The sequence below is a fragment of the Phaseolus vulgaris genome, chromosome 5, assembly GCF_000499845.2.
Source record: "Phaseolus vulgaris cultivar G19833 chromosome 5, P. vulgaris v2.0, whole genome shotgun sequence".
Taxonomy (NCBI): Eukaryota; Viridiplantae; Streptophyta; class Magnoliopsida; order Fabales; family Fabaceae; genus Phaseolus; species Phaseolus vulgaris.
The window spans coordinates 24,444,898-24,458,043 of NC_023755.2; the positions used below are offsets into that span (position 1 = coordinate 24,444,898).

Sequence of the window (13,146 nt, forward strand, 5' to 3'; positions counted from 1 at the left end):
TTGGTCCCAACACCTTGTCGCCCACCTTCTCGGGTGCCTTGAGCCTGGCTGCTATATTGGGGATGGCGATCAGGTCCGCCAGCCCCATGACAAACTTATGCTTTAGCAGGCGATTGTACTCCCTGGGGCGCCCTGGGCCCCTGCCCTTGTTTTTCCTTGGATCATAAGGATGGCGGGTCCTTTGATCCCTCTTGGCCGCCGCTGTCTCCAGCACCCTCTGTGGCTGGATCCTGGTCTGGGCACGTGGTCTGGCGGGGGCCACACTCCCTCTCTTCTCGGCGACCTCACTCTCATCGGCGATGTGGGCCACCGCAAGTCGCCTAACCTCAGCAAACGTGGCGGGGTGAGCCCTGATCAGCGCCTCGCAGAAAGGTCCCGGCAGCACGCCCTTTTTGAAGGCGTATACCAGCATCTCTTCGTCCTTGGCTGGCGAGCGGACCATCTGCGCTCCAAAGCGATTCAAGTAGTCCCTGGGGGACTCTCCCTGGTACTGCCTTATGTCGAACAGATCATAAGCACCCTAGGCGGCGCCTTGTTCACTATGTACTACTCGACGAAAATCTTCGAAAACTGCTGGAAATTGGTTATGTGACCTGTAGGCAGGCTCACAAACCATTCCAGCGCTATTCCCTGGAGCGTGCTCACAAACATCTTGCGATACACAGCATCCGAGCCTCCTGACAGCATCATCTGCGTGTGGAACGTGGTGAGATGTGCCTCAGGATCCTCCACGCCGGTGAAAGTAGACTTCACGGGTACCACACTCGCAGGGATAAGCGTGTCTGTGATCGCCTGAGCAAAAGGCATGGGGAAAACGCGAGGCGGCGTTGACGGTGCGACCTCTTCAGCGACTGGGCGCCCTCTCTGCTCCTGAAGAGCTTGGCGCAATTCCTCAGTTACTTTGCTGAGCTCTTCATTCCTGGCCTGAGAGGCGACTAGGTCCTCATGCATCCTTGCCTGCTCTATGCGCGAGGCTTCCACATTCGCCTGCAGCGCAGGCATGATCTCCACCATCCGCACCATAGTCATTGCGCCTTCAGCAGCAATAGGCACAACTGGACTTGAACGGTTGCTTCTCATCTTTCTCATGAAAACTTAGCAGACCACAACGATCAACAAACAGAACCTCCTTCAGCAACGATCGATCCAGCAATCAATCGGTCAGAACTTCGCAAACTCCAAAGAACTTCAAGAACGCAATCTCAACAGCAAAGACCTTCGCAGAAACTTGCAATCTCAGCACGAACCTACCACTCCTCCACCAAAACTTCTGATTCACCGGTCGAAAGTCCGAACGAACGTCGAAGCTTCGATTTCACCGATTAAAACTCGTGTAAACAGCGAAAAACTGCTCGTCACCGAACAAAAACTCAAACAAACGGGGAAAAACCTCAATCCTCCGAAAAAAAACTCGAACGAACGGTGGAAATGGTTGCACCAGCACACAACCACACAGAAACTGCAGAAACTCCAAAAACTCACGCTGTGGATGGGAACAGGTTTTACACGGCCCCACGGTGGGCGCCTGATGATCCTGCCTGTTGACCAGGGCGCAAGAACCTTGCCTCGTCAAATCTGGATCGACTCTGCGCCGTGTTAGCTTCCGTCCTTCACCTTGATTCACATCAAGAACCTGCAAAAGACAGAATGGCGCCGCTGCGGCCGATCACGCTCCGACGCCCAAGTCAGCGACTGAACCACCAAAATACTAAGAGAAAACTAAGAACTTCAGGAACCGTGCAATATTCTCTCTCAACGTACTCAAGTTCTCGCAAGCGTAAAAGAAGTATTCTAAAACGCGCGTACCTCAGAAGTTCGTTAGAATCTCTTATATACCTGTGCACTTTCTCTCTCCTGACAGTTACACATTTGGACACGTGGCTCGCATCCAGCTGTACACGTGTCACCATCTGGAGCATCCTTGACTTGGGCGTCACCTCTTACTCTTCAGGCTTTATTCGACTAAGTTATCCACGCGAGGAGTAACCCGGTGTATAGCTGCCTTGGAGTGCGATCTTTTCTGTGTGGCGAGTACGGGTGCCTTCATACACACCTTCCCTGTGGTCTCGTCGGCCGCCTTCATGATCTACTTCACCTGCTTCATCGTGCATGCTCGGGTAATCTGTTCCTCGACCTCAACCTCTGGCTAGCTAGGGAATGACCATCTGACGACTTCATCCTCTGCTTCGAAAGCCTGGAACTAACCTCCCTGATCCTTCGGCGATGTCCTCCTTTCGGCGATCTCTGATCACTTGGTCGTCTGGGTTCGCATCTGGCGACTTCATCACTAACCTGGTGACCGCCGGTTTAGGTATGCTAGAGATTGGAGCACGCCAACTTAAGGACTGGCGACTACACGAGCCCCCCGACTTCCTTCCCTTCTGCCAGCCATGAGCCCTGCTCAACACGCCTACATAATAGCTTGCTGCCACGTCATCCCTTCCGACTACCTGGGCGGTACAGATCCTTTCTTGGACGGGCTTTTGCAAAGGAATTAGATAAGGCTTGCAGAGCCATTGCCTAAATATGATCCTAAGATTGTATGTGAGTTCTATGTTAATGCTTGGCTAGGTAACCAAGGATCTCAAGAGAAAAGGTCTAAGGTCATAGGAAGAAGGGTGCCCTTTGATAGGGATTCTATTAGTGAATTTTGGGGGAACCCAAAACAACTGAGAGAAGATGATGAATACACTTACCATAGATTGAGAGCCAGAACCTTTGGGTTCAACGAGCGGGAGGTGGTGATGAGAATCAAATAAAGGAGGCTTTTATTAATGAAGGAAGAGGTCATTCACCTTCACATTTGAAGTTCTTCCTTCTAGTCTTCTCAAAATTAAAAGAAGACATAAAATAAAGAGAGGATCAAGCCTAACGCCAAAGAAGTCTACAAGCTTTCAAGAATGGGCTTCAATTAAATATCTCTCTTTATAGTTTCTTTTAAAGTGTAAATAATATAGAATAGTGTTTAGAAAGGTGCTTAAAGGGAAACATTAGACACCTCTTTTGTAAAAGCATCTTTAGGCTTTCGTTTAGAAAATTCTAGAAGCTTGGGGAGTGAGCTTAGTAAGGGGGGTGTGATCTTAGGAGCTTTTTGGGTAGCTTATGGAATAAGCTATTTAAATAACCAGCCCTTGCTCCTATAAAACGAGGGCTTAGGTCCTTCACAATTCAGATTGGAAAAATAGAGTAAAGTTACTATGCTCCATTTGTGAGTGATTGTGAGACTAGTTCTCCTTTTCCTTGTCTCATCTTGTGATGCATTGGGAGTGTACCGACCAGGTCATCGGGTGTGAGGACGTGGACAAGAGAAAGGTAGGTAGTCAAGAAGTCAACGCAGTCGTCGTATGTAAAAGCGACGTTCTGCAGCATAAATAACCGGTTATCGCCGAGATGTGTCACCGCCAAGATGGATCATCGCCCATCGCCTAAGTAAGACATCGCCTGAAGAGTCAACCCGCATGACGTAAGCATTTCACAGAGAGGGGGCCCACACGAGGGGATAACCCTAAGTTGGGTGGCGGCACTGTGGGTCCCTATGCGCAGAATAAATGATCAAGTCAAAAGGGCACGTGGTAATGCTCACGTGCTCACTAAAGGTATCCAGGGAAGGCTACATGCATGACACGTGTTTAATTAGGGCACTCGAACAGTATGATGGCGCGATAAATACAGCGCTCAAGTTAGAGCCCAAGAGGCCATAAGGTTATACATTGCACTCCAGATAAGGGAAGTCCATGGGCCAGATACGCTAAGATCCTAAAGATAGCGGCACAAGGACCTTCTCCAAGGAACCCTAGACAATAGCAGGCAACGCAGAGGTAAACCCTAGTTTTCACCTATATATAGGGCACAAATAAGCCCTAGAGAGGTACGTTTTTCACAGTTACACGAGTTTTCACCTAGTTCCCAGATAGACATACAGAGCACAAACCCTAATTGTTCTCGACGGCGCATCCGCTGAGAGCACAAGACAATTAGGGCAACACAGTTTTAGCCATACAGTTTTCAGTCATTGAGATTATTATACAGTTTCTAGTTACTTTGGTGTTTCTCGCTAGCTGACTTGATCGTCAGAGTGCAAACGGCCGCGAGGGCGCCCCTTTGTTCTTCTTTTTTCAGGTACTGACAGACGAAGCAAAACGAAGGTGCCCTAGCTCGTTAGAACAAGTCACGCATAAAGACGACCCAGGTCAACCGGCCGGAACATCTGGCGCCCACCGTGGGGCCGATATAAACATCGCTTCCACCACACAAGCTTTCAGTTCCAGATTCCAACACTTAGATAAATCGAGAGGATCCCTAGAAAGCCATGACCACCCGACCAGCACGCGCTAGGAGTGAAGAGATGACCCTACAACAGCTCATGGGCATGGTGCACGGGCTGCAAGACGCAGTGGCAGCCTCGAAAGTAGAACAGGAACGCATGCAGGCGGACCTTACAGCTTCTCAAGCAAGAAGCGAGGAACTCCACCGCATCAACGAGGAGTTACGCCATAGATGGCGTGGCAGAGACGAACCGGAGGCTGCATCCCCACCCAGGGAATTCACAACACCATTTTCACAGGCAATCTTGGAGACGGCAATTCCCAATACGTTCACAGGACCCAAAGCGACCTTCACGGGAATGGAGGATCCCGAAGCACACCTCACGGCGTTCCATACACAGATGTTGCTGGTAGGTGGTTCAGACGCTGTTAGGTGCAAGCTTTTCATGAGCACCCTGACAGGGATGGCCATGGATTGGTTCATCAGCCTCCCAGAGGGCCACGTCACGTCTTTCGCCTAACTTTCACAACTATTTAGAGAACAGTACCTAGCCAACAGAACTCCCGCCCCAGTCTCGTACGATCTTTTCGATGTCAAGCAGTTCCAAGGTGAAACCCTAAAGGAGTACATAAGCCGCTTTGGGGCACAGGTGGTGAAAGTAGGTACCAAGGAGGAACCCATGATTGTGTACGCATTCAAGAAGGGAGTACGTCCCGAATCTTTCAGTAAAACGCTTAACCGCAGTCGCCCCAAAACCTTCGCTGAGATAAGGCGACAAGCGGTAGAACATATTGCCTCGGAAGGTGAAACGTACGAGAAATGTACAACCACTGTGCCAGTGCGCCCCAAGGCACAGATACGCACGCAGCCTGTTCGGGTTCACCAAGCCGTCACAGAAAGGAAACACTTTGACAGGAAACGCGCTTATGAGCCACGAAGGACTCAACCTAAGAGTCGAGTAGAGCAAGGGAGAGAAGCAAGCAAGCCGCCAAGGCACAACGTCGTGATGGAACTCAAAGATCTGATCGCGATACCCAGCATAGCCGACAGGTTGAGGCCACCGATCAAAGCTGACAAGGTGCTGGGGCCTCGCAAGGAGTCATGGTGCGAATTCCACGAGGCGTTCGGGCACCATATCAACAACTGTCTGGCGCTTGGCTATCAGTTGGATGAGCTCGTGAAGAATGGTTCCCTGAAGGATTACTTGATGGAGAAACAGGCGGGACGACCACCAGGCTCGCAACCAGGCGGCAGTGAGGGACAGCAGCACGAGGTGCCCGTCCTCGGTGAAATCCACACCATAGCTGGTGGGTTCTCGGGTGGCAGGTGTACGGCGTCGCAGCGTAAGAGGTATGCGAGGTCTGTAATGTCAGTGGAAGTTTTCGAGGATCATTCGTCCGATGTGGACATCACGTTCACTAAGGAAGACCTCAGGGATGTTGTGTCGCATGACAATGATCCCATTGTGATCTCGCTCGTCACGGCAGGAAGAACGGTTCATCGGGTCTTGGTCGATCAAGGGAGCTCGGCAGACGTGATCAGTTGAGGCCATATGGGGGCTGCTTCGAAAGGCTACAACTATCCACAGATCAGTTGAGGGCATATGGGGGCTGCTTATATGGTTTTGCGGGTGATCAAGTCGAAGTCAGGGGATACATTGAGTTAAGATCAAATACCTTGTTGTGAACGCCCCTTCAGCATATAATATCCTATTGGGAAGGCCAACACTCAATAGGATAGGAGCTGTACCCTCCACGAGGCACATGAAAGTCAAATTACCTTCAATGGAAGGGGTGATCGTCACCATCCGATCTGACCAAGAGGAGGCAAAGAGATGTTATGAAAACAGCCTCAAGAACAGGCGATCAGTGTGCCATCTGACCACAACACCGCCTCTTGGTGCGAAGGATGTGCAGGAAAGCTGACGGGCCATGGATGCGGCGACAGGGGGAACCGCCGAAGGTGACGTGGGTATGGACGTGACATTGGAAGCAGCCACCAAGGGCGACGTAACCATGGGAGATGTCGAGTTGAAGCCTGAGAACAACGCTGGAGTAGAGGAAGAGGAAAACTGCCTGGAGGCCGCCAGGGAGTCAAGCATTGTGAGAGCATTGCTCGCTAGCGAGAGGAGGCCTCGCCCAGTTGGAGATTGGCTCGAGAGGGAGATCGGCGGTAAAACTTTCAAGTTGGGGAAAAATTTAGACGACGGGACACAGGAACAGATCGCCAAGGTGATAGGCAGGCATCTGGACACGTTCGCGTGGTCTGCCTCGGATATGCCAGGAATCGACCCCGATTTTTTATGTCATCATCTAGCAATGGACCCTCAAGTCAGACCAGTCCGACAAAGAAGAAGAAAATTCAATGAAGAAAGGAGACAGGCGATCAAAGATGAAACGCAAAAACTCCTCGAGGCAGGCCACATCAAGGAGATACAGTATCCGGAATGGCTCGCCAATGTTGTATTGGTAAAGAAGAGCAATGGGAAATGGCGAATGTGTGTCGACTTCACAGATCTAAACAAAGCCTGTCCGAAGGATTCCTATCCTTTGCCAAGTATAGGCGCCTTAGTGGACAGCGCATGATGTGAATGTAACTACAAGAACACATGATTCTTAACATTCTTAGGAGCAACTTGAGCTGGATTTGAAAGGCACTTTACTTTAGAATTGGATCAATGTTCTAAATTCAAGAACTCACCAAAACTTAGCACCAACCAAGACTCATATGGAAGTCCATGTATTGTCAAATTGAATCAAACACAAGGAATGAAGAACAAGAATTAAAAACTGGACAGAATTGAAAAGCTAGCTACTGAACCGAATAGAATAAATGGAAACCAAGCTGAAAACAGAAATGTAAACGGTAGAAAATGAAGGAAAACACTAGGAAATTAAGCTACCGAATGGAAATTGGAGAAAAGGAAGAAGAACACTTATAGAAGAAGATGCTTGCTGGATTTTGAGAATTGGAAGAAGCCATTCACGCCACTTGGAACCTTGAACCAAGATAAGTGATGGAGTGCCACCACTTGAAGCTCACCATAGCTCACAAGATAAGGCAAAGAAGAGGAAGACTCAAAACTCACAAATTCTCTCCCAAATTGAGTATAGTCTCTCTACTATAAAATTCCAATCTGAATTGTGAAGGACCTAAGCCCTCCTTATATAGGAGTAAGGGCTGGTCATTTACATAGCTTATTCCCTAAGCTACCCAAAAAACTCCTAAGATCACACCCCCCTTACTAAGCTCACTCCCCAAGCTTCTAGAATTTGCTAAACTAAAGCCTAAAGATGCTTTTACAAAAGAGGTGTCTCATGTTTCCCTCTAAGCACCTTTCTAAACATTATTCTATATTATTTACAATTTAAAAGAAACTATAAAGAGAGATATTTAATATGAAGCCTATTATTTGAGAGTTTGTAGACTTCTTTATCTTTAGGCTTGATCTTCTCTTTGACTTCTTTTAATTTGTGAGAAGACTAGAAGGAAGAACTTCAAATGTGTAGGTGAAAATCCTCTTCCTTCATTAATAAAATCCTCTCCTAGTGGATATCCATCAGCGCAGCAGGGTGCAAGTTGTTGAGTTTCTTAGACGCGTTCTCGGGGTACAACCAAATTAAGATGCACCCCATGGACGAGGAAAAAACTGCCTTCATGACAGAGAAGTCGTGCTATTGCTACAAGGTGATGCCTTTTGGGCTGAAGAACGCGGGAGCCACGTACCAGAGATTGATGGATAAAGTGCTTGACGATATGGTCATAACATCCCTGGAAAAAAACCAGCATATAGCCGATTTAGAGGAGCTGTTTGATACGATAGCCAAATACAAACTAAAGCTGAACCCTGAGAAATGCATTTTCGGCGTGGAAGCGAGAAAGTTCTTAGGTTTCCTCTTGACCGAGAAAGGGATCGAAGCAAACCCTGACAAGTGTGCGGCCATTTTGGCAATGAGGAGCCCCGCTACGGTGAAGGAGGTGCAGCAGCTCACGGGTCGGATGGCCGCCCTGTCGCGATTTGTGTCTGCCAGTGGAGAGAGGGGTCACCCATATTTCCAGTGCTTGAAAAGGATTAATAGGTTTGTCTGGACGAAGGAGTGTGAAGAGGCTTTCGTAAAACTCAAAGGTCCTGTGTAAACCACAAGTGGGAGCGCCCCTCAGGTTATTCTTCGCCGTAACCGAGAAGGCGCTGAGTGCGGTGCTCGTCCAGGACCAAGATCAAATTCAGAAACCCGTTTATTTTGTCAGCAAGGTGTTGCAGGGCCCAGAAGTGAGATATCAGGCTTTGGAGAGAGCAGCACTGGCAGTAGTGTTTTCGGCGAGGAGGTTGCGCCATTACTTCCAGAGTTTTACAGTGTTGGTGATGACCGACTTACCCATCCAGAAGGTTCTAAAGAAACCAGATGTGGCTGGAAGAATGGTAAAATGGGGGGTAGAGTTGTCGGAGTTCGACATCAAGTATGAGCCCCGGGGACCGATCAAGGAACAAATCTTCGTTGACTTCGTGGTCGAACTATCTTCTGAGACGGTGCAAAGCGCCGGAGATGGTTTTCGTTGGGTGCTCTCAGTGGATGGATCCTCTAACCAGTTAGGCAGTGGGGTCGGGATAATTCTGGAAGGACCCAACGGCGTGTTGATAGAACAGTCCCTAAAGTTCGCCTTTAAAGCCAGCAACAACCAAGCGGAATACGAGGCTCTGATCGCTGGTGTTTTGTTGGCAAAGGAGATGGGAGCAAGGGTGCTGTTGGCCAAGAGCAATTCATTGCTAATCACAGGCCAAGTAACTGGCGAGTTTCAGGCTAAAGATCCGCAGATGGCGGCTTATCTGGAGTATGTGCAGGAGTTGAGGAAGTCTTTTGTTTCGTTCGAAGTAGTGCATGTGCCAAGGGAGCAGAACGCCCGAGCCGACTTGCTAGCAAAGCTCTCCAGTTCGGGCAAGGGGGGCAGGCAGAGGACCGTCATACAAGAAACCCTGAAGATACCTCGAGCGTTCGTGGCGGACCACCAAGTTCTCCAAATCTGCAAGTCAAAGGAAGGGATGGCAAGGGGTCATAAGTCTCTATCCCAGGAGACATTGAGGACGCCAAGGATTAGACCGTTTCCAGTGGGAGAGATAAAGATGACACAAGTTTGCGCCGTCCACGAGCCGGACACATGGATAACGCCATACCAGCGCTACATGGCAGATGGCGTACTCCCAATGGACCCGACGGAAGCTAGGAAGGTAAAAAAGAACTCCAGCAAGTTCACCCTCATCGATGGCGAGTTGTATAGGTTTGGGTTCACACACCCCTTCTTAGTATGTGTGCATGGAGAGAGGTGCACGAGAATTATGGCCGAGCTCCATGAAGGGATTTGCGGGAGCCACATCGGAGGTCGAGCCTTGGCAACAAGAACCATCCGTGCAGGTTATTATTGGCCAACAATGAGGGAAGACTGCAAGAGATATGCCCAACGTTGCAAGCAGTGCCAGGAGCACGCCGATTGGCACAAGGCGCCTCCGGAAGAGTTAAAATCAATCTACAGTCCCTGGCCTTTCCACACATGGGGAATCGATATCCTGGGACCCTTCCCATTGGCGATTAGGCAGATGAAGTATTTAGTTGTGGCAGTCGAATACTTCACGAAGTGGATCGAAGCAGAACCAGTAGCCCAAATCACAGCGCACAAAATTCAGAATTTCGTGTGGAAGAATATTGTGTGTCGTTTCGGTGTGCCCAAGCGTTTGGTATCAGATAACGGGACTCAGTTCGCAAGTCACCTGCTGAAGAAGCTGCGCGAGGACGTTGGAACTCAACAGGTGTTCGCTTTTGTGGAGCATCCACAGACGAATGGGCAGGTGAAGTCGGCTAATCGGGTTGTACTAAGAGGTTTGAAGAGGAGATTGGAGAAGGCCAAAGGATCTTGGGTTGAGGAAGTTCCCCGTATAATATGGGCATACCACACCACTGAACAGTCAGGAACCCACGAAACCCCGTTTAGCTTGGTGTACGGGTGCGATGCGATGATCCCAATTGAAATCCAGGAAAGCTCGCCGAGATTCCAGAACTTCGTGGCAGAAGACTCGAATGCAGAAAGAAGGATGAACTTAGATTTGCTGGATGAGGTCAGGGAGGAGGCAAGGGTAAAGGCTGAAGCAATAAAGAGAAGAGTCGAGCGCAAGTACAATTCTAGGACAAGGCCAAGGCAGTTCAGAGATGGCGACCTGGTAATGAAGAACGCCCACCTGTACGAGATGCAGAATAAATTGTCACCCAAATGGACGGGACCGTTTAGAATAACTGAAGCACTCGGGAACGGCGCCTACCGTTTGGAAACACTGGAGGGAGGGGCGATTCCTCGCACTTGGAACGCCACCCATCTCAAGTTTTATTACAGTTGAAGCATTGTAAGTAGCAGTTAACTCGAGCAGTTAAGTGAAAACAGTTTTTCAAACTAAATTAATGCGTACCTTAGCAAACTTTCAGGAAAACATTGATGTTTCAGTGCTTACTGCCACGTGTTCTTCTGACTTGATTACTATTCTGCATGGAGAGCCTCACAGCGTCGTAACCCAACTTAGGGACATTCTATCGTGCAAGTCCTCCTTCTCGGAGTGCATCTGGCGCAAGGGGTGACTTTCTGGGTGCCAACTCATGCGTCCCAACCTCTAGTCACTCGCCCTGGGAGTGTATCTACCTTTCTCTCGTACCATGCACGTGGTTCTCCCCTGGGCGCGGCCCTCTCATGGGTCGTATCTGTCCCAGGGGTCTCCCAGCGGTGGCGTGGGTACTTCACGAGTCAGGTTACCCCTTACTGGTACTAGAATTATGGCCTTGAAGCCACCTTTCTCTTCTCTTTATTACTGTCTGAGGCAATGAGGCCTTTCGCGGTGTCGCCCCCTCCATGGTCTTTCCTACCCATGGGTATCGGGGGGTGACACCATCGATGCCTTAACCTGGCGACGCCTCATCTTGGCGACGACTTATCTTGGCGACGCCTCATCTTGGCGATGCCTACGCCTGACGACGCCTTCGCCTTGGTGACGCCTTAAGCGGTCAACCTGTTGACTTTCTTCCCTTGGGCCCCCTGGAGGGGTCCCATCATATGTTGACTTTGACTTTGGTCAACGCCCGGGGATGGGACGGTACACAAGCCCCCCAGTTTTGAGTTGCACTTATTTCAGCAAAAAGACTAAGGCCTCACCCTATCATCCACGTGGCATTCCTGCTGACGTGACATTCCCTTGAGCAGTTGACGTGACATTCTCTGAGCGTCTGACGCGACATTCTCTGCGCTGGTGATGTGACACTTTAAGTGGTGCGCTAATCTCTCGACACGTGGCACGATCCTACGGCTGGGGATGAGTGTCGTTAGCGCTTCTCAAGTTAATGTTATAACTTTTCGAAAACGCGCGCTCAAGGCACTGTTCCATTCACTCTTTTCGTATTCCCTCTACTGTTCACCTTCTTCTCCAAAAACTTTCTCTGCACTCTCTCTTCGCGAAAGCTCTCACCTTTGCGACTTCCAAACACAAAAGGTATGGTTTTTCTACTCTCTTCGCCTTTTTGCTTTACTGTATTGCTATTACGACTGCCTGGGATTGTTTATGTTCATACATTTCTTGTGTTCTTCTCTCTTCCTTCGCATTTCTTCGTTCTTCCCTCTTTTCTGGATTTTTCGTGTGGGTATGAGTCTTCTTAGGTTTTCTTTCCCCTTTTTCGCCATAACCCTATTCACTGAACCTTTCCTCTTCTTCATTCTTCAGCTTCTTCATCAATCTATAGCACGCACAAAAACAACTGCCAATCCTCCTCCCCCTGGGATCAACTATAAGGTTCAGTACCCCTAGCTGAGTGCACAACCTTAACCACCATTGGAGACGTGGAGGACCATCTGGGTGACCCACGGTTATAAAATTTCAATGCTTTCTGCAGCGTCCACGACTCCGATGTCTCTGTTTGTCACGGCACCCCCGGGGAGCCGGTCTGCGTGGACAATAGGTCCAACGGTGGGAAACCCTTTTTCTTTCTTTACCAAACGGTGTTCAAACGCGTCGGTCTACGCCTTCCCAGAGAGGGAGCTGCTCACCGAAATCAACACAGCCCCTGCCCAGCTACACCCCAACAGCTGGGCATTCATCAGGGCCTTCGAGATTTTGTGTGGGTACTTGGGCATTCTGCCCTCAGTGGATGTCTTCCTTCATTTCTTTGAAGTGAAGAAGCAAGGGAAAAGCCTCTGGGTGAGCTTTTTTGGAGTCGTTGGCAGGATACTCCTTACCCTTTTCCAGAACTCGTACAAGGGGTGGAAGGGCAAATTCTTTAGGGTGTGTTGCACCAAACACGACCCCACGACCCTGGACGGCTTCCCCTTATATTGGGTGGAAGAACCAAAGCTGATTAAGCCCAAGTCTTTAGACAAGCTACCCTCTGCTGATAGAGAGGTATGTGTGGCTTTAGCCGGCCTGGGAGTTGTCTTCAGCACCGTGAAACTCATAGCTTGTGAGTTTAATGCGAGCGCCCTTTCCACGTACTTCGGTGGGAAAATCTACACCTATACTTGTCTTCTTTATATTTTCCTCTTGATGTGCTTTCTCTGATTGTTGGGTGTCCGGTTTATCCGCTCCAAACTTTTGTATGTGCTATACGTGCTTTCTTGTTTAACTAGTGTTAGCTCTAACTCTTGCTCTTTTGTTTGTCTGGTGCAGCATCAGTGATGGACTCCTCGAGGCGAATTGCGCTGGCCAAGACCTTGAGGGCTCACCCCAAGGCAACATCTGCGAAGGCTGGCGCCTCCAGCACCCCCATTACTGAGTCCAACCTTCCCCCTTCACCAACACCACACACCACCCAAACTCCCAACTCTCCCCATTCCCTTCAAACACCTAACTCACCCCCACCA

General features: G+C 49.5%; 3 protein-coding genes across 3 annotated transcripts; all 3 read left to right on the plus strand.

Annotated features, from left to right (window-relative positions):
* The first annotated feature begins 4,945 nt into the window (after positions 1-4,945).
* LOC137834171 (uncharacterized) lies at positions 4,946-5,812 on the plus strand. The gene has a single exon (XM_068642234.1). The coding sequence runs from the start codon at positions 4,946-4,948 to the stop codon at positions 5,810-5,812; it is 867 nt and encodes a 288-aa protein (XP_068498335.1).
* A 385-nt stretch (positions 5,813-6,197) lies between these two features.
* On the plus strand, positions 6,198-6,851 carry LOC137834172 (uncharacterized). Its single transcript, XM_068642235.1, has one exon. The coding sequence runs from the start codon at positions 6,198-6,200 to the stop codon at positions 6,849-6,851; it is 654 nt and encodes a 217-aa protein (XP_068498336.1).
* Positions 6,852-8,683: 1,832 nt separating this feature from the next.
* Positions 8,684-10,648, plus strand: LOC137834173 (uncharacterized). The gene is made up of 2 exons (XM_068642236.1): positions 8,684-9,490; positions 9,734-10,648. The coding sequence occupies exons 1-2, from the start codon at positions 8,684-8,686 to the stop codon at positions 10,646-10,648; spliced, it is 1,722 nt and encodes a 573-aa protein (XP_068498337.1).
* The last annotated feature ends 2,498 nt before the right edge of the window (positions 10,649-13,146 follow it).

Bases quoted from the DNA above. Each gene is read 5' to 3' on its own strand.
- LOC137834171 (XM_068642234.1), top strand. From the start codon at position 4,946: ATGATTGTGTACGCATTCAAGAAGGGAGTACGTCCCGAATCTTTCAGT.
- LOC137834172 (XM_068642235.1), top strand. From the start codon at position 6,198: ATGGATGCGGCGACAGGGGGAACCGCCGAAGGTGACGTGGGTATGGAC.
- LOC137834173 (XM_068642236.1), top strand. From the start codon at position 8,684: ATGGTAAAATGGGGGGTAGAGTTGTCGGAGTTCGACATCAAGTATGAG. The intron at 9,491-9,733 runs GTAAAAAAGAAC...CGTTGCAAGCAG, and splicing joins ACCCGACGGAAGCTAGGAAG to TGCCAGGAGCACGCCGATTG.